Source organism: Cucurbita pepo, chromosome LG18 (genome assembly GCF_002806865.2).
Source record: "Cucurbita pepo subsp. pepo cultivar mu-cu-16 chromosome LG18, ASM280686v2, whole genome shotgun sequence".
Lineage (NCBI taxonomy): Eukaryota > Viridiplantae > Streptophyta > Magnoliopsida > Cucurbitales > Cucurbitaceae > Cucurbita > Cucurbita pepo.
In genome coordinates, this window is record NC_036655.1 from 5,060,703 (window position 1) to 5,080,818 (window position 20,116).

The window sequence follows — 20,116 nt, forward strand, 5'->3', positions numbered from 1 at the left end:
ACCAACCAAATAAATCACTAAAAGTAATTATAAAAATATATAAGTAATTAATTAATATTTTATTGAGAAAATTTTCAATAATAAGGAACCCTCCATCTGAATATTATAATTTATAAATTTATTTTACTCAACGTGAAAGAGAGAATTGCTAAGAAATATTAATTAATTAATTCAGATAATAAGGTATTTTCCAAGCCTTAATTTAAAAAAAATAATAATAAATTTATATTTATAATAATTGAAGTTGCTTGAAAACCAATAGGCAAAATTCAAGGCTGATACAACTAGATGATTCATATTTGATTCATTTTCATGAAAAACCATACAATATCGTAATGTATCGAAAAAAACGTCTTCCTTTTTTCTCTCTTCGGTTGAAAATTTGCAATCCTTGGGCGAAAATTGTACTTTCAGAGTTGAAAATCTACCATTCTCGGCGTTGTATTGAGTATTGACCTCGTCGGTCAACTCCTCCAGAAAGATCCACAAAAGAACGTTTTTTTGTTGAATCTCATTACTCTTTCGTATCCGAATCTTCGTCCGAGTGTGGATTATGAACTTCGCCGTCGCTGTCTGTATCGTTATCATCAACAGCTGACCCCAATTCGGTCGCATCAGAGTTTGGGACAAGATCATACTTCGTAAATTTGATCTTCTTCTGTTTTTTGGCCATTCTCTGTAGCTTCTTCTTCCCCGAACCATTTTGAGTTGTCGACATTGTATGCGCAGCGGATACAAGAGCTGCATTTACCGATTCGTCCATCACTCTGTCCTCTTCACTTCCATTTTCATTTTCCCCTTGCTTGTCAATGTAAAACAAAAGTTCATCATCTACACTACGTCCCTCCGATGTGGGATGCCCCGAGACTGATTTAGAAATATCGAGAACTAATTTGGCTCGATGGTTGGAAATAGTACTGTCGAATACTCTTACACCGTGATCTTCAGCCTTGAGAAGCCACTCTGGAAGAAAACGAACAGAAGATTAGGTCGTCGACTATACTATTAATGTGAAATTATAATCATCTTACCAAGAAATATTTTAGGTGATGATCCTTTCGGATGATTAACATTTTCATCGCTAGGAATTTGGCTTTTGACCCATCTAATAATTTGAGAAGAAACAAGAGAAGTTGAGAAGGCGTTTAGATAAGAGATGGCTCTGTTCTGATCTCCATGCTCCCTAAATATAACAACAAACAAGAAATATATCAAGGAAGGTTTGATTTAAAGTTCTGGGTATGTTGAGTTCTTCACATACCTGTAAAACTCTATGGCCTCATGAGTAAGAATCAATCTCTTAACAGCCAGAAATGCCACATGATCCACAGGTAAGTTAATGGCTTTCTCATCATTCAAAAATGAATAATCAACCAATATAAGAGCATCATATAGAATCTTCCTTAACAGAGCTTCATCTTCATTACTCTGCAGAAAAAAGTTTACAATCGCATCAAATGTTTAAAGAAATAGCCATAGTGCATGTACATGTTCATGTTCAATTATGGGTACATGTTCATGTTCAATCAAAGCTGAGGACAAAGTGCATGTACATGTTCATAACAAATCAGAAATTCTTCATCTCACTATCTACTTTCATCAATTATGGGTCCATGTATCTTGAGCATTTTAACAATTTACACCACAAACAAAGTACACGAGCAAAAAGCCAAGAAAACGAGACCGATTCGGCAGGGTTTTACAAAAGCTTTGATTTTCCAAGTTCCAGGCATGGAAAAATTGAAACAGTAACATAACACATTTGTTCTCCTTAGACATGAAGGAGTAATGTGAATAAGATAGAGAGGATTAGCATTCTCCAAAGAAAGAGGAATAAGACAGACAAGATTATCCTGAAATATAAGACACAAAAGTGTGGTCTACCGAGAAATCAGTCAAACATGGTGTGAGATCCCACATCGGTTGGAGAGGGGAATAAAGCATTCCTTGCAAGGGTGTGGAAACCTCTCCCTAATAGGTGCGTTCTAAAACCTTGAGGGGAAACCTAGAAGGGAAAGCTCGAGGACAATATCTGCTATCGATGGGCTTGGGTGGACAGGGAACCTACAACAGATGGGAACTTAAAAGCTCTTGTGTGCATATGGAAGTGCCATGCAAACCAAAGCACACGCTCATAAGCACTAATAGAATTAAACAGACTAAATAGAATATGAAACTACAAAAGCAGAACATACCAACAGAGACATCACAGGTAAAGTCGCCTCCAGCAGGAATCTTGCAAGAGTTTCTGTTGATACAACGATGGACCAAGTTGTGAGCACTTTACAAAACTCTAAAATTTAAAACTAGATACATGAATCATAAACATTAGAACACGCAGCAATAATTGAACAGGCAAACACCATACAGAATCAAACCAATACTTAGAAGAGATTTCGAATTACTAACCAAAAAAGTAGAAGTTCTTAATCCGAGTTATTGAACCAACAGCCCATATCCTTAGATCATTCTCCAAATCTGGCCTTGAACGCCTACTGTTAATGTCCAAGCACAGTTTCATCAGAAATGTCTCGGCAATTACAACTCCAGCCAAGCGTCGAATATCGCATACGCCTGAACTAAACTCTCCACGAACCTCATTGCTCACGAGCGGTAAGAACTGATCCAATCCCTCATTTGAGTTCGTCCAAATACTAATTAAATCCACAAAAGGAGTAACCAAATTGAAGTCAAGAGATTCACCATTCTGGTCCGAATCCTTGCATGAACTCAGATTTATAAACCCAAGAATCGTTTCAACTAAAGATTTAACCTCTCTCATCGCTTTCTTTTCCCTTTTCGAGGACAAATCCTTTCCAAGCATGTCACTAATTAATTTATACACCTCGTAAACCACTGGTGAGAGCAACGCAATGGTCTTCGAAGAACCACAAGGAGCCGAACAAGAACACGTCGTCTGAAACAAGATTTTCATGGTTGCTACTCGGTCCAAAAAGTCGCCATTCATAGTGGAGATACGGCTACGAAACGTTAATGCGGAGTAGAACCAGATCGATTCCAATGGTGGATCAGCTCTAGCTTGAATCAACTCGTAGAATCCTTCCATAAATTGAGAAAAACCAAGATTTCCTTCGCGAATTTCAGCTAAAACATTTTGGATTGATTGCTCGAGAGTAAATTCGTAATTTTCTCCCAGAAAAGGACTCTGCTTTGAAGAGTTCATAGATTCCATCGATTCAACAGGAGGGAAAGCACAGAGACTGGTTGAAACTGACGAAGAATTGGAAGAGAAGAAAGAAGGCAGAGTTGTTATGAACAAAGTGAGGCTAGGGTTTTGAGGGGGGTTTTGCAAATGTTGCCACGTCAGATGAAAAAAGGTGGAGCCCAGCTATGACGTGGAACAATATCAAGCCATTAAAAATTGTAACAAAAACAACGGCTAGGATAAAAAGAGATTTATAATTTTAAAAAATTGTCTTTTTAAGAAATAGCAAATAAAAAAGAAAAAAGAAAACGTATTTTCTTGCACCCGATTGGATGAATCTACGTAAAAGGACTAATTCTAACCAATTAAATTACGCCACGTCATCATCAATTTTTAATTGTTTTTTTTTTTTATTTAATTTCGTTTCTTTGAAGTATGAAGACCAAAGTTGAACAATTGAAAATCGTCTTCGTCTTCTTCATTTTGCTATCTCACTTGAAATTGTTTGATTTTGGTGACGCCAAATTTCGTCCAATTTGGTGACAGATCCCTGTAAGAATCTCACAGGTGACGCCATTTCAGTAACGAAGAACTCTTCTTCCACCATTGTTGAGTCCATAATTCAGCTTCTCTGAATTCGGAATCCGAGAGCTTCGTGAAGAAGATGAAGCGATTACTGAGTGTTGTTTTAGTGCTTCTGGCCATTGCTTGGTTTCCGATGTTTGAGTGTTCGAAGAAGCCATCTGCGACTGCTAGAAGAGAGGATATTCCGTACATCAAATGCCAGGTCTGCGAGAAGCTTGCTGCGCAGTTGTATCACCAAGTTGAGAAGAAACAAGCTGAGATTGCTCCTAAGAAGGTAATTTTTGATTGCTGGTGTTTCATGGATCGGTTCTTGATTGTTTAACTTAGAGATTGTTTTCTTCTTTCTTTTTTTTCCCCATTTTTTGGGGTTTTGTATTAGATCTCGGAGTATCAAATTATCGAAATAGCTGAGAACGTTTGTAATCTGAAGAAGGCCGAAGCTGATTGGATCTTACAGATTGACATTGTTGAACAAGGTGATAAGCTGGAGGTAAGACGAACAGGGTTACAGAGATGAGATTTTGTTGTTTCAATACAATTGATGAATTTAGCATTGAATACTTGGTGGCTTGGTTATTTCAAATATCACTGTTTGGGTTAGGTATTTTCGACTTGGAGAATGAGTGAATTGTCTCAAGAATCAAACTAAACTTTCCCTATTGAATAATGATTCTCAAAATATGAATGAACAATCATCTTCTTTTAATATTTTTCCACCATGTAGCTCAAAATATGAGGAACATTTTCAGTTTTGTTTTTTTGGATAATTTTACGTGTAAGCTCTACCTAACCCATTGAATATGCATGTCTTCTCAGCTTGTGGAGCAGAACACCGAAGGACAATGCAATTCAGAGTGCAAGACCATTGAGCGTACATGTCAAGAGGTATGCTTAGGTCTTGAGTTGAGTGTGCATTTACCCTTATTGCTGCAACAATTAGACTTAAGTACTGAATCTGGGAAGATAAGAGATGAGAAACTTTGTTCCCTTTAGTTGGAAGAGTCTTCAATACAAATAAATCAAGTAAAAGAATATACAGAAGGAACTTACTGAAGCGTTGTCAAAGTTTTGTTTTGCTGGTGTTATTGCCTTGACCCTCCAAAATTCTGGTTTGCGATGGAATAGGTTCCCCAACGTGGGTTTACCAGAAAGACAATATGGCAAATGCTTAAATATGTTGTATTGCATTGCAGGTCATGGGATATTCTGATACTGATGTTGCTGAATACTTGTATAGCTCCAAACCAAACCTTGATTCGTTGGTTAATTATCTGTGCAAGGACCTCACTGAATCATGCAGTACTAAGCCGCCTCCAGTTCCTAAGGTAGTTAGTTAACTAATCACATGCCAGTTTTGCTGATTGACAGTAACTAATGATACATCATGACACCTTTGTCAGATAATCCGTACCTCTTTGGTTTTTCTTTAATGATTAGGTGTGAGATAATTGTCATTGCCATTACAAAATTGTGAGATCCCACATCGGTTGGAGAGGGGAACGAAGCATTCCTTTACAAGGGTGTGAAAACCTCTCCCTAATAGACGCGTTTTAAAATCGTAACGCTGATGACGGTACATAACAAGGCTAAAACAGACAATATCTACTCGTAGTGGGTTTGGGCTGTTATAACTGGTATTAGAACCAAACACGGGGTTATGTGCCAGCGAGGACGTTGGGCCCCCGAGTGGGGTAGATTGTGAGATTCCACATTGGTTAGAGAGGGAACGAAACATTCCTTATAAGAATGTGGAAACCTCTCCCTAGTAGACGCGTTTTAAAACCGTGAGGTTTTAAAACCGTGAGGCTGACGACAACGATACATAACAGGTCAAATTGGACAATGTCGGCTAGAGGTGTTACATAAATAAATCTATTGGTTAAGTTCTAAATATTGGATATTTCTAGGGATGCTTAGATTGAAATTACTGGGATTCATTTAATGATCATGTTGTACTTTGTATTATGTTGAAAAACAGATGATTGTTAAGCGATGCTACATTAGTTTGGTTTCCAACCTGTAACTGTTTAGTATTAAGTTCCAGTCTCCTTTAGTTGATCCCTTACATTGTCCTGAAACCCAGGATAGGACTCCAGGTGAGCCCTTTGTGGCCAAGTCATCCAAAGAAGCTGAGATGGAAAAGATGTTGCGATCAATGGAGGTAAGCAATTCGTTGTTTCAGGGCTTGTTAGCTACTGACAACCTCGATTTTTAAACTTTACCATGCTATTCATCATACAAACCAGGGAATGCCAGGGGCACCGAGCATGAAAATGTATTCAAGAGATGATCTTATGAACATGAAAAATTTTGGAGGTGAAGACGACGACGAAGATGAGGACGAAGACGATAGCTTTTCCTCAAATTTGGTACTTCAAACATCTTTTATGCAGCCAGAAGTTTAAAGGATTATAAATGTTCTGCAATAAACTAATGGGAAACCGTTTTATAGGGCAAAGTTTTGAGGGAGAAAGAGAGCAAGAAGAATGATTGGAAAACGAAGATCACTAGAGGAGTTTCAAAGGCAGGAGACGCAATAAAACAGCATGCTTACACAGTCTCCAACAAAGCAAGGCATTGGTGGAGAGCAAAGCTCGGAGGCTTAAAAAGTTCAAAGCCCACCAAACAAGAACTTTGAAGTCTCATTAACACTGCAGATAGCTCATTGTATTTTCAGTTATCTTGAAGAAATTTTTGTGGTTCTTTTTCAGTTATCTTGAAGAAATTTTTTTTCTACCTCATTGGGCTTGTCAGTATAATTTGCTTTCTCACCCATATCAGCAGATTCTAAGATTCAATGCTAAGTAGAAGAGGAAAGTATAGATTGAATTTAAAGCATCCGGATGGGCAAAAGAACACAAGCATGACAATACGTAATCTAATTCTTCAAAAGGATGTAGCAACACTCAATACATTGATTGTGTAAAGAGACAAGCCAACGTTGCTATTGTTGTGAATCAACGCATCTTGTAATGTTGAGTCTTTGAAATCGTGCATCGACGTCCATTGAATGAGTATTTGAGCACAATATCGATATCGCGAGGATTCTTCTTGTTTGGAGCAACATTCAAGCTCCCAGTAATAGCCTCTCCCTCGCAAATGGTGACAACATCTTCCAAGTACAGAACTGTTTGCTTCCAATGTGTAGCCCTTGATCTTGGTCCTATAAAATAAATGGTTATCAAACAGACCGTTACTAAAGCAGTTGTTATATACCATATTAAAAAAAAGTTACCAAAAGGCCCAATTGGCTCAGTGTTACATAGATTAGAATGAATCCCAAGGACTACTAAAACCATGTCAAGTAAATGAGTTTTAGTATCGAAATGCAGAAATTTACCAGTTGAGAATCCAGTCAGTTTATGGCACTTGGTAAAAGATACATCAAAGTAGGCTACAAGAGCATGGATGTAATCATCACGTTCTGCTACTAGCTTGAATGGAGCTGTAAAGGAAGCATCCCCAGGGGCCATTTTGGATATATCCATTGTCTGAGCGAGACCACCAATTCGTGTTATCAAAAATGAAAACAGATCTAAGAGCAGGCATACATAATTCTCAATAATTGTTCGATGATCCGAAATAATTGAATTTGTAATTTAAATTCGTGACTGGATTTGATTCTATTAGAACATTCTATGTTCAAAACTAGAACGAGATCACAGACGTCAAAAAATCGAAAGGCAATAGAGACAGGAATAAAGACAAGATTCAAAAAGTCAGTTGAATAATGGAATTTTCTAAAAGTAAAAACTTTGAGATGTGATGCAAGAAACAAAGAAACAAACATGTCCTATGGATGAACTCGTTCGACCAAGAAACTCTGGCAGGCACGACATATTCAAATCTGATTAACTCAACTTTTGGTCAAATTGTTTAGTTCTCACCTTAAGTAGCTGACAGTTTGTAACAATTTGATTCTGGTCAACAGTGTCCACCAAAGGCTCCACCAAGGCTTGCTTTTTGATGCAGCTCATGTCGAACCCATATACACGATTCCAAACTAATATTGCAAGCAGATGAACAAGAAATTACGTCAAAAATAAATTCAACATATACTATTGAACAATTCAAATAACATTTCTAGCAACGCAAATTAATTAACTCACACTCAATCTTGTCTTCTTTATAGTCTGCATCCTCGATGGCTGTTAAATATAGAGAAGCTTTGTCTGGTAATACAATACCATCACTAACCTGGATTACAGAAACCAAAATCATACGTGAATATCCCACATCCAGCTTGCCCCATTATCACTTATTAACCCTCACATAAGAGAACGAACGAGTGGCACAAAAGCGTTGTAAAAATACAGAAGCAGGCGACACCATACAAGTAAAAACATTGCCTTGCACATAGTGTAGCATACAAAATCTAACGTAAGGCTAAAGAAGATGTATTTGTATGTTAGTAACTATAAAGCCAAGTCCATTTAACTTTAATACATTCTTCAAACAGATTACTTGTGCTAGAATATCAGCAAAACCACAGAACACTTACAAGCCACTTATCACGAGCATATAGGACTGTATTTAACATATTCTCGAACAATAAGAAGTATCCCATCCATTCTGAAATAATTATATCTACTCTGTCAACTGGAAGCTCAATTTCTTCAATCTTCCCTTTCAAAACGGTTATAACTGCGAAGAAGAAATGGTAATAAGTATTTGAGAGAAGACAATTCCATGAAATAACAAGAGATCCAAGAAAAATACCATTAGAAAATCCATTTGCTTCGACGATCTCTTTTGCCATATCGGCCATATGGGAGCACTCGACCTGTAAACGGACATCTCCTTAGAAACAAAAGCTAAAAGAATAAACCAAAGAAAAGGGAAAACAGAAGGCACATTTCCATCCCATAAGAATTCCAATACTTACAGCATAAACATGTGCTGCTCCTGCCTTGGCGCAAAATAGGGACAAAATGCCAGTCCCTGCTCCCACATCAAGAACTACTTTATCCTTTACTAAAAACTTATTTTGATAAATTACATTTTGATATGTCTTAGTTCTAACTGAATCCTTCAACATTTCCTGCATATATTAAACAGTCATGATAAATGCCTACACTTTTGAGCATGTGAATCAAAACAATACAAGATCAAAATGAGTTTAGCTGTTCATGCTCGAATCAATGTACGCCAAACTTACTTCGTGAATACCTGCACAAGCAAAACGAACAAATAAACAAAAGGTAATCAGCTTCAATTTCAGCAAGATACTAGTAGATATATAACATAAAAGTGAACCAGCAGGTCATGTTCATTCCAACACATGAGACACACAAAGAAAATTCGAGAAGCTAAATCTGAATCGCACGCCATTTAAACCAATCTAAACTACTTAATTACCAGAAGATAAGGCAAAGTTAAAAGTTCAATCCAATCTTCCATAACGCAGTAATGACAAAAATCTTAAGCATAAATTAGAACCAACTAGAAAGAAACCAAATGAACTAGTCCCAAATAAGGAATACCGAAAGATAAGCAAACAGAGAGGAAAGGCCATTACCAAAGTGAGAGTAGGAATCGAAGTAATAATCAGCGCTGGTTTTATCATCCTTATCATTCAATGACTGGTCAAGCTTACAGGCAGTGTCCTCAATAACTCTGTTAGAGTCGTCGGAGGCTTCACACATGGACTCATCGACGTTGACGCTCCCAGTGGTTTCTTCAATCGGAGCTTCGTCGTCGTCTTCAAAGCAAAACTTCGAACCCTGGGGCTGAGGCAAGCCGTTGAGGGTAGTTGGACTGTGACTGCCACTTTTCCGGCGACCCATAATGGATTGGCTGCGAATGAATTAGGGTTTTAGGGAAGGGTTTTAGCGCAGTGATTAGCCGTAGAGTTGAAACTACGCGGCTGCGGGCGAGTTTTCAAGGTGCTTTTAAAGCAGCGGACTTTGAAGCGAAGGTCTATGGAATATTCAGGGGACGAAGATATTTTCCTTTTACTACTTCCTCAAATTTCACCACTTTTTTTTTTTTTTAAATACTTTTTTTTAAAATTAAATATTGAAATTAGTTTTTTTCATTATAATTTATTTACTTACGAGTGACGGTCGTGCATTTTCAACCATGTGGCATCGTGATCTTGACATGCTCATTGTTAGATGATGGAAGTCCCAAATCAGCTAATTTAGGGAATGGTCATGGGTTTATAAGTGAGGAATACTAACTTCATTGTATCAGGCCTTTTGAGAAACCCAAAGCAAAGCCCTTCTGCTCAAAGTGGACAAAATCATACCATTGCAAAGAGTCGTGTTCGTCTAACTGTTGTGCGCCGAAAGCGGAACAAATGTACTCACAACACCAAAGTTACTCAAGACATACGATATGACACTCAAAACTTGATGATTTCAATAACAGAAAGAATGGCATTATATAGTCTTCTGCTAAACCTAAAGATAAACTAACAAGCCAAAAAAGACCTTGAGAATAGGTCTTGGTCCTAGAGAGATAGGGCTTATGACAGTGTTCAACACTAACATGGTATCAGAGCCATACCCTAAAACTTAGTTGTGTCGATAGATTGGTAAATCCTCAAATATCGAACAAAGAACTCCAAAAGAAAATGAGCCAAGCCTCCTCGAAGGCAGTAAAAAATGACTAAGACTCCAAAGGAGTCGAGCTTCGATTAAGGGGAGGCGCACTTTGNATTTGAGGGGAGGTGTTGGATGATGGAAGTCTCACATCGGCTAATTTAGGAAATGATCATGGGTTTATAAGTGAGGAATGCTAACTTCATTCGTATGAGGCCTTTTGGAGAAACCCAAAGCAAAGCTATGAGAGCTGATGCTCAAAGTAGACAATATCATACCATTGTGGAGAGTCGTGTTCGTCTAACACTCATAACAAGTCAACGCGGTTTGTCTTTGTCAACCAAACACAACTTGTACAAAATTCAAACTTGTTCGGCCACACACGCCCGTTGATCGGTTGAATCAAAGCAATATATATATATATATATATATATATATATATATGTATGTATGTATATGTATATATGTGCATGCATATGTATGAACGTACGAATGAGCTACAGAAATGGGCCTTGGCCGTGATTGGGCCATATAACTCAAATGGGCCCAATAACAAAGAAAACAACAAAATTTGTCTTATCCAAACCCAATAGCTTTATGAGCGAAGCTTAGTTATCTAGATGAGACATAGACCAATGGAAAGATTAGAGAGAGCAATCTTGACCTTTGATCCTCTTTTAGTCATCTAGATGGTCAACCACGAATTCGAACCCTAATAGACTTGACTTTATTGATATTTAAAGTCAATCCCGCTGCTATGTTATAGAGTCAGAACTCGTGTGTAATCATTGTTTGCATCAAGAGTTTCCAAGGTGCGCAGTAGAAGAATAGACAATTTTTTAAGACACGTTGCATTGGAGGAATTAGATCCTTCACTTCCAAAAGGCAAACAGTCAGCCCCCTCAACTATCGGTATAAGGTGAGAATGACCAATCACTATATGAGACGATACTGTCTTGTGCAACACAACGAGAATTCGCCCTCTATCATCGGGTAAGGAAAGAGACCCCTTCCTTTTTTTTTTTTGGGGATCAAGTTCCCAACCCGAGAAGCGATGTGCCTCGTGTGTCAACAGGACAAGGTCGAGTGGGATAGACTCTTGAGGCTCTTAGAGTCGTAGCCTACACCACAAAGACCATGAAAAAAATGTCTCCATAAATTTTATCGGAGTTCACTTTCATCAATCAAGGAAAGACCATTACTCCGTATGATATTTATAGTCGACATCATACTCAATTTATGGAGGGACAAATATACTGAATTTGAGTATTTTTGTGCAAAATTTTATTTACTAAAATTAAATTAATAAAGTTTATTAAAATTGATACAACCTCACAACTTTATAATATAATTACAAAAAAAAAAATATAAATATTAAACATTGAACCTATATAGTCAATGACGTAACATAATAACGACCAAGTCCGATCTTAAACGTGTATATTTAACTAGAAAATCTTATAGTCATTTTCAGTCACCAATCTATTGTCCTAATCAATTGTAGGTTGAAATTACCAATCATTTGGCTTCTCCTTAGTCGGTGGTCATTTTCATAGCACTTTCTCCAAATATCCAAATTTCATCTATTTTTGTCCATAATAAATAAATAAATAAACGAGCTAAATTAATAAAAATACAAATTTTTAAATATATGATATTGTATATTTTAAGCGTAAGTTTTCATGGTTTTGCTTGGGGCTTTCCTAAAAGGTCTTCATACCAAGGTAGATAGTATTTATCACTTATAAACTTATAATCTTTCACTAAATTAATCAATGTGGGACTCACTCCCAATAATCTTCGACATTATTTATCCCAATCTCTTAAAAAAAAAAAAGCTCTTTGGAAAACGACTAGACATCGAAGTAAATAAAGATCTCAATATCTAACACATATATATATATATATATTTTGGAGCTTTAATATTTGATTTTTAAGTGTCCAGCAGCTTCCTTATTGTACGGCATTCACCGACCTTCTAAAATGGATAAGGGACAGAATTGGAATTTCACATCATACGAAGCTGCCATGTAAGATTAATGGGGGTGGTTGTTTGTTGAGCTGTAAACACGTCCTGTTAGTTGATGACGTGGCCATGGGAGCCACATGTGAGTGACCTGGATAGCCGCCATTGGTTGCTTCAAAAACCCCCCCTTTCTTCTACTTTTAATTTATTGATTTTTTGCTGAGTTGTCAAGAGAATTGGTCAGCGCAAGACAGTTTGTAACAATGACCTTTAACACGTGAAAAAACTATGTCGTTTTAATGACAAACTTGCCTAATTTCAATGTTATTCCTTTGTGTGAACATATGTATATTGGCAATTTATATTTTGTTTGGCACATGGGTCGATATTAGCCATCAAAGTCCAAATTTTGACTTATAAGCGTTGAATTATAATTATATTTCTCGTTACGTTTGTTGTTTCTAATAAAAAATCGTTACGAAAAAAAGACTTAACAAGTACGTCAAAGTCCATACTCTAGCTATATGGGTCACTTAAAAATCCGTGTAGTTAGTGATTTAAAAAAAAAAGAAACAAAATTAAGTGTTTTTTCGGAAAAAATTATTAGATGGTTACAAATTTTGGGTACATTATTGTATTCCATTAATATATTTTAAAAATTTTTATTTACTCGAGGTTACACTTACGTGCTCGCTAATTATTGTCTCATTTTGTAGGCTATAAAGAGTCATTAATCATTTTTGTAAAGAAGAATGGGAAGACATAATAAAATCATTTGTATTTTTTTTTGTAGCGAATGACTAAGTTTATTTGCTATGTTTAGAATCATTCAAACTAGACATGATCAATCTTGTTTGTGGAGTGATTAAATTTCAAACCAGTGTTCTTACCACGAGACATTCGAACAACTCAATAATCTTTTTATTTTTGAAAATTCGGTCGATTTATTTTCAAAATTATTAATTATACGTTCAATATCAAAGTTTTGAAGCTCTATATTGACGTCATTAATGACTTTTTTTTTAAAAAAAAAACGTTGTAGCTTTCCCTGACAGATGGACACATTAAATTAGTACCAAGAATCGAGTTGACAAAATAAAATAAATAAATAAATGACACGTCAGACAGAAAGTTTGGTGGTTAATTATACAAGTCGGCGAAGTTCTATTGGTTGTTAAAGTGATTAATATTAAATAAGTAGGTTTAGTTCGCTTAATTAAAGTCAAACTGCTATTAGAGCATGTCGATAGTATAAACATATTTATTTATTTATTTAATATATATATATATATATATATATTTCTAATTTTATCCCTATTTTTCTCTCTCCCTCTCCTGTATTGACATTTGTCACCGAAATACTCCGACATAATCATAAAATAATATTAATATATATATTTTTTATTATTATATATTATAAATGAAACTTGCTTAATAAAAAGCAAGAAAAAAGAATCACAATGGATTTTTTTTTTCTTTTCTCTAAAACCATCGTAAAAAAAAAAAAAAAAAAAAAAAAAAAAAANTATATATATATTTAATTAGCTTCGTCTTCCTTCTTCAGCTTCTCCACGAAGCAATGTATTCTGTCAAGAGCAACATGCAGAGTGTGTTCGCTCATGTTAGCAAAGCAAACCCTGAACCAACCCGGTTCAGAGCAATGACATGACGAACCGGGCGAGATATTCAGTTTCACTTCTTTTAAAATACGCTTCCAAAGCTCAATTTCACCGTCCGTATTGGTTTTTTTGTCTTTCAACAACGGGCTCAAGTTCATCCAGCAAAATAAACCGGCGTTCCCTTTTAAGCACTCAATTCCAGCGGTTCGGAGTCCTTCAATTATCATCTCATATCGTTTCTTGAGCCGGTCCCGGTTCATTTTAATGTATTTTTCCGTGAATTTCCGGTTCGACAACATGGACGCTAAAAACCGCTGTGTTTGTGAAGATATTAGAGTGAAGCTAGACATCCGGCGAGCTGTCGTCACGACTTTATCATTGTATGAATAAATCGTGCCGACTCTAAACCCGGGAAGGCCGAGGTCTTTGGATAGGCTATACACGATGTGGACACGCTCGGCGTTTTTATAGCCGCGGGATGCCAAAACCTCGGCGACGCTGATAAACTCGGCCGAGGAGAAAACGGAACCGGAGTAGATTTCGTCGGAGACGAGGTGGATGTTTTTGCGTGTAACGAAATCCAAAATCTCCTCAATTGTGGACCGTTGGATTGTGGCACCAAGTGGATTTGATGGATTTGTGATCAAAACTCCTCTAACTTTCATCTTCATGGCTATTGCATTATTATAAGCAGCTTCCAAAGATTTGGGAGTTATTTGAAAATTATTCGAACTATCGCAATGAATCGGTACAATTTTCACTCCGGTTCTCCATCTCAAATCTCGATCAAATCTGAATTTTAAAAAAAATTAAAATTACTGTTAGAAATCACGAATCTTCGTAATGATATGATATTGTCCACCTTGAGTTTAAGCTCTTACCCAGGATAGTAAGGCGTTGGGACAAGCAACGCGTCGCCGGGATTCGCGAGAATGAATGTCAGCAGCTCATTAGCTGCGGTAGCTCCAGCAGTTAAAACAACTCTATTTGGATCAAATCTAGCTCGTCCGCCTCTAATTTGCTCCATGAAACCAGCCATTGCTGTTCTAAAAGAGAGCAGCCCATGATAATCTTGAAACAAAGCGTCCTCTCTAAACCCAGAAGAATTGGCTTGAAGAACATCAGAGTTTTGCTCTAAATACTCTTCCACCAAATCAAAAGACACCTGTTTAAGCAAATCCACCGCCAACCCATTTGAGAAAATCGAAACTTTATATCAAAAATCACAAAAAGGTTAAATTTTTTCATATGGGTTCTTACTTGATTCTCAGCTAAGCCCATTTGAATGACGCCGGAAGGGTTGGTTGTTTCGTTATAAGGATTTTCATCGTAGGCTTTCCAGCCGGCGAAGTACGGCGAGTCTTCGCCGTGGGTCTCCGACATGCCAATTTGGGAGAGCTCAACGGCGGGGTTTTGGTCCAATTCAATTTCAATCGCCATTGATTGAAACTTGAAGCTCAAAGGGAAAGAAAGAACAAAAATTACAGAGAAAATATTGTGTTCTTTCCCTCTTTGAGAGAGCTTTAAGAAACTGAAGCGAAAACTGTTGATTGTATCCCTTATGAAGGGCACCTCTATTTATAGCAAAAAAAGTTTCCTTTTTTAAATAATTAAAAATAATCAATCATTGAATTCTCTTCTAACACTGAAAATATTTTTAAGATCCAGAGAGAGAGAGAGAGAGAGAGAGAGAGAGAGAGAGAGAGAGAGAGATCGAATCTGGTGGTTGAAGAAGGGAGTGGGTGTGTTATCTTTTTAATGTTATTAGCTAAAAGGGGCTCTTCCCCAAAAATCAAAATCTTCTATATTTTGCATTCTGCCCCCTCAACTACTCATTATTTAATTAGTTTCCCAATCTCTTTTCCCCATATTTTATTTTCTAGTTATGTTTTAATCACTTTCTTAATCAAATTTGTGTTCTTTAGATTAAGACCCAAATCATTGTTTTAAACCCAAGTGTTGAGTTAATGGGGTGATTAAGATGGTGATTAAGATGGTAATTAAGGGTTAAGAGAGATGAGATTAAGGATTGTTTTTTGTTTTGGAGGGTTGGGTGAGAGGGGACCAAAATAGCAATGTAAAAAAGATTAGATTCTGATTTTGTGAAGAAAAACAATGATAAGAGAAGAGGTTCTTGGAGATCTTATGACCCCACCTACCCATGCATAATTTTCTTAGTTTTTTCTCCCATCATTAGCAACAAAGATTATAACTTCCAATAATTTATGGAAACTAAAACTCGAATCTTATCATGATTAATGTTAGATCTCTCGTATGTTTCGGAGAGGAGCAAAATATACTTTATAAGAGTGTGGAAATCTTTTTCCTAGTATACGCGTTTTGAAACGTGGAAGTTGATGGAGATGGGTAGTGAGTCAAAGCGGATAATGTTTACTAGCGGTGGGCTTGAGCTGTTACAGATGTTGTTCGAGCTAGATATAGACGGTGTGATATGTAATGGGCTAAAAAGTATAATATCTACTAGCGGTGAGCTTTGACTGTTGCAAATGGTATTAGAGTTAGACAATAGATAATACGATACGTAATGGGTCAAAATGGACAATATCTACTAGCGGTGAGCTTAAGCTGTTACAAATGGTATCTGAATCAGATACTGGACGGTGTGATACGTTATAGGCCAAAACATACAATATCTACTAATGGTGGATTTGGGCTGTTACAAATGGTATCAGAGCCAGACATTATATGGTGCGTTACGTAACAAGCTAAAACGAACAGTGTCTGCTAGCGGTGGACTTGAACTGTTACAAATGATATTAGAGCCAGACACCGGATGGTGAGATGTGTGACTAACCAAAACGGACAATATCTACTAGCGGTGATCTTGGACAGTTACAAATGGTATTAGAGTCAGACACTAGACAATGCGAAACGTAACAGGCCAAAACAAACAATATTTACTAGCGGTGGACTTGAGCTGTTACAAATGGTATCAGAGTCAAACACTGGACGGTGTGATACGTTACATGCCAAAATATACAATATCTACTAGCAGTGAACTTGGGCTGTTACAAATGTTATCAGAGCTAGATACAGACGATTGATACATAACGGGCCAAATCTACTAGCAGTGAGCTTGGATTGTTACAAATGGTATCAGAGTCAAACACTGGACGGTGTGATACGTTACATGCCAAAATATACAATATCTACTAGCAGTGAACTTGGGCTGTTACAAATGTTATCAGAGCTAGATACAGACGATTGATACATAACGGGCCAAATCTACTAGCAGTGAGCTTGGATTGTTACAAATGGTATCAGAGTCAAACACTGGACGGTGTGATACGTTACATGCCAAAATATACAATATCTACTAGCAGTGAACTTGGGCTGTTACAAATGTTATCAGAGCTAGATACAGACGATTGATACATAACGGGCCAAATCTACTAGCAGTGAGCTTGGATTGTTACAAATGGTATCAAAGTCAGACACTAGACAATGCGATACGTAACAGGCAAAAAACGGACAATATCTACTAGCAGTGAGCTTGAGCTGTTACAAATGGTATCAAAGCCAGACATCATATAGTGCATTACGTAACGAGCTAAAACGAACAATATCTACTAGCAGTAGGCTTAGACTGCTACAAACGACATCAAACTCATACACCGAACGATCCGATAACGTTACGAACAAAACAAACAATATCTACTAGTGGTGAGCGGGCATAACCTCTTACAAATAGCATCAGAGTCAAACACTAGACAATGCGTTACGTGATGAGTCAAAACAGACAATATCTAACATCGATGAACTTAGACGGTTACTTAATCACTCTCTAAACCTCGCTTAACATTCCTTAATCATCTCATTCAAGAGAATGTTAAGCTAAGTTTGTGCTCCCTCCCATGTAGGAGATAAAGATACTTGTCAAGATTGTGTTCTAAAGATTGAAGAAGCGATGAAATATGGAGTTTGAAAGTTGGTGTAGAGAGAGAAAGAGAAAAAAAAAAAGAATTAAAAATTGAATATAAATGATTAGTGGAATATATAGGGTTTATGGAAAATCAACGACGTGGGGCTTGGAGATCATGAAGATCCATGTGCATGCGATGTAGAAGATTATTAATTATTATAAGATTGGGGATTTTGTAATGAGTGATTTAATTCAATCCTTCTATATGATTGAGAGAGAGTGAATAAAGTGGATGTTTGACCTTTGCTCTAACTGTCTCTATTATTAGTGACCTTAATTATGTCATAAACTTCCCTTAATCTTTGTTCTAACTTTTTGGGATTATAAATTAATTATAATTATAAAAAAAATGTTATATTATATTCCAAATTGATGACTCATATTATTATATGGACCCATTTGATATATAATTATATATTAATTAATTATTTTATTTTTTCTATTTATATAAAGTTTTTAAATCTCCGTAAAAAAAAAAAAATATATCGAGTGGCATAGACGTGCTAACATAGAATCTAGGGTTGGCCTCCAGCATAGACACGAGAGGGTATAGAGATGAATGTTTGAGAGGTTCGGAATATAATGTTGACGTGTGGGATGGGTGTCGAAGGAAATAGTAAAAGTCGATGAACTCGTGAGACTCGAGATAACGTTATGAAACATTAGTTGGATTTTAAAGTTTTCTATTCGCACGATACTTGGGATAGACGTGTTGACATCGTTGAACGTTTTAAGATCATTTTGACCTAATGAAAAATGTGAACACATCTTGATGAGGTTTCGAATCGAAGTGGGCCAGGAAATAAACTTTGAATAGTTGATTAATGAGTTCATAAAGGAGTAGTTAAAGTCACAAGCTTAATTATGAGTTGGATTCAACTTTGGAATAAGAACTACTTAGATAGAAACATCCTAGAAATTGGAACTCAACAAATGAAAACGACGTCTCTTTTGGCTTTACAAATATATATATATATAATTATGAGTCGGTGTCGTTCGAGTTTGTTTCACTTATTATTTAATCTCTTGTAGTTTATCGATCGTAAACTTAAAATATGAAAGAGTGCGATTAGAATGATGATAGTCATAATAGCAAAGATCTTGCGTGGGTCGAACCACTCTAAATCTAACTATTGAAACATAAATTTGATTCCGTTCATCACAACGTTTGCTGATATGATTGATACCCAGTATTTCAATCAGGGTTTAGAATCTAGATTTGGCACCTAATGGCCACAACATTCTTCAACGACGTGACTACGTTACTCACTAGTCCTTCTAGCATGTTTTTATTCTCACTCACATGCATGTTAGAATTGCTATTATCAAGTCATCAAAAAAGAGAGTACATCTTGTTGGTAAAGGTAGTGACTTTCAATTCTTAGCCTCGTTTTTCTATTTTAAGTAAGGGATAAAGATTTAACAGTGTCTTAATCAAAGTTTAGATATTAATGATGTTTTGACCGGGTCTCAATGTGACCAAGAACGCCATACATACGTGATTCTTTCACACATATTTAAAAAACAATATAGAATAAGAGAATATCTAGATGACAACATTAAGATTTGCTAAAACATTTTATTTAAAATTTATTAATTGTTCTTTTTGTTCTTGGTTTGAAAAAAAAAAAAAAAAAACAGCTCATTTTTGGAACAGGTAAAAAAATGACAACTTCCATTGTTGTGGACATTGGCAGCAACCTCAAATTAACAATTGAAAATCTCGCTTCTAATGTTTCCCTAATCAACAGCAAAGTTCCTTCCTTTCTCCCATTTGGTTCTTTTTGTTCTTCATTTATTTATTTTTTATTTGGTTTTATTATCATTATCATTATGGAATATTTCACATATTCTACATTGATTTTGTTATATTCATTTTATATAAATTAAATAATTAAAAAAAAAAAAATACCTACATGTGATTTTGTTTTCTAATTAGATTATAAGAAATAAAATGAAATCTTAGATTCAAATTTGAACCTAACAAGATTTGATTTAATCTATTTTTGAATAATATTATTTAAAAATTGAAAAAGAAAAATTAAATATTGAATTAAGTCTAATCCCATACAATATCTTATAAAAATATTAAATAAATGTTAATATCTATATATATATATATATATAATGCTTTTGTATTTTCGATGCATTTTTTTTTAGCCCATTGGATATATATTTTTTTTTTTTTACACTAATTGAAATATCATTTTTTTAAATTTAAAATTAATATTTAGTTTAGATGTTAAAGGAAAATTAATTTTGATTATTAAATTTAAATTTAGAATTGTATTA

At 35.9% G+C, this 20,116-nt stretch overlaps 4 protein-coding genes across 4 annotated transcripts; 1 reads left to right on the plus strand and 3 right to left on the minus strand.

Annotated features, from left to right (window-relative positions):
- Nucleotides 1-259: 259 nt before the first annotated feature.
- On the minus strand, nucleotides 260-3,264 carry LOC111779560. Its single transcript, XM_023659621.1, has 5 exons — nucleotides 2,410-3,264; nucleotides 2,196-2,248; nucleotides 1,262-1,428; nucleotides 1,032-1,183; nucleotides 260-963 (listed from the first exon to the last, which is right to left on the minus strand). Exons 1-5 carry the CDS (start codon nucleotides 3,191-3,193, stop codon nucleotides 515-517), a joined length of 1,605 nt encoding a protein of 534 aa, XP_023515389.1. The 5' UTR covers nucleotides 3,194-3,264; the 3' UTR covers nucleotides 260-514.
- A 353-nt stretch (nucleotides 3,265-3,617) lies between these two features.
- On the plus strand, nucleotides 3,618-6,580 carry LOC111780286. Its single transcript, XM_023660644.1, has 7 exons — nucleotides 3,618-4,025; nucleotides 4,131-4,241; nucleotides 4,568-4,636; nucleotides 4,945-5,076; nucleotides 5,835-5,912; nucleotides 5,998-6,120; nucleotides 6,204-6,580. Exons 1-7 carry the CDS (start codon nucleotides 3,831-3,833, stop codon nucleotides 6,387-6,389), a joined length of 894 nt encoding a protein of 297 aa, XP_023516412.1. The 5' UTR covers nucleotides 3,618-3,830; the 3' UTR covers nucleotides 6,390-6,580.
- LOC111780285 (protein arginine N-methyltransferase 1.1-like) lies at nucleotides 6,553-9,665 on the minus strand. Its single transcript, XM_023660643.1, has 9 exons — nucleotides 9,270-9,665; nucleotides 8,910-8,920; nucleotides 8,637-8,792; nucleotides 8,471-8,534; nucleotides 8,253-8,395; nucleotides 7,861-7,948; nucleotides 7,639-7,754; nucleotides 7,092-7,242; nucleotides 6,553-6,914 (listed from the first exon to the last, which is right to left on the minus strand). Exons 1-9 carry the CDS (start codon nucleotides 9,535-9,537, stop codon nucleotides 6,709-6,711), a joined length of 1,203 nt encoding a protein of 400 aa, XP_023516411.1. The 5' UTR covers nucleotides 9,538-9,665; the 3' UTR covers nucleotides 6,553-6,708.
- Nucleotides 9,666-13,799: 4,134 nt separating this feature from the next.
- Nucleotides 13,800-15,321, minus strand: LOC111780669 (1-aminocyclopropane-1-carboxylate synthase 7). The gene is made up of 3 exons (XM_023661136.1): nucleotides 15,142-15,321; nucleotides 14,763-15,046; nucleotides 13,800-14,673 (listed from the first exon to the last, which is right to left on the minus strand). The coding sequence occupies exons 1-3, from the start codon at nucleotides 15,319-15,321 to the stop codon at nucleotides 13,800-13,802; spliced, it is 1,338 nt and encodes a 445-aa protein (XP_023516904.1).
- Between the last annotated feature and the right edge of the window lie 4,795 nt (nucleotides 15,322-20,116).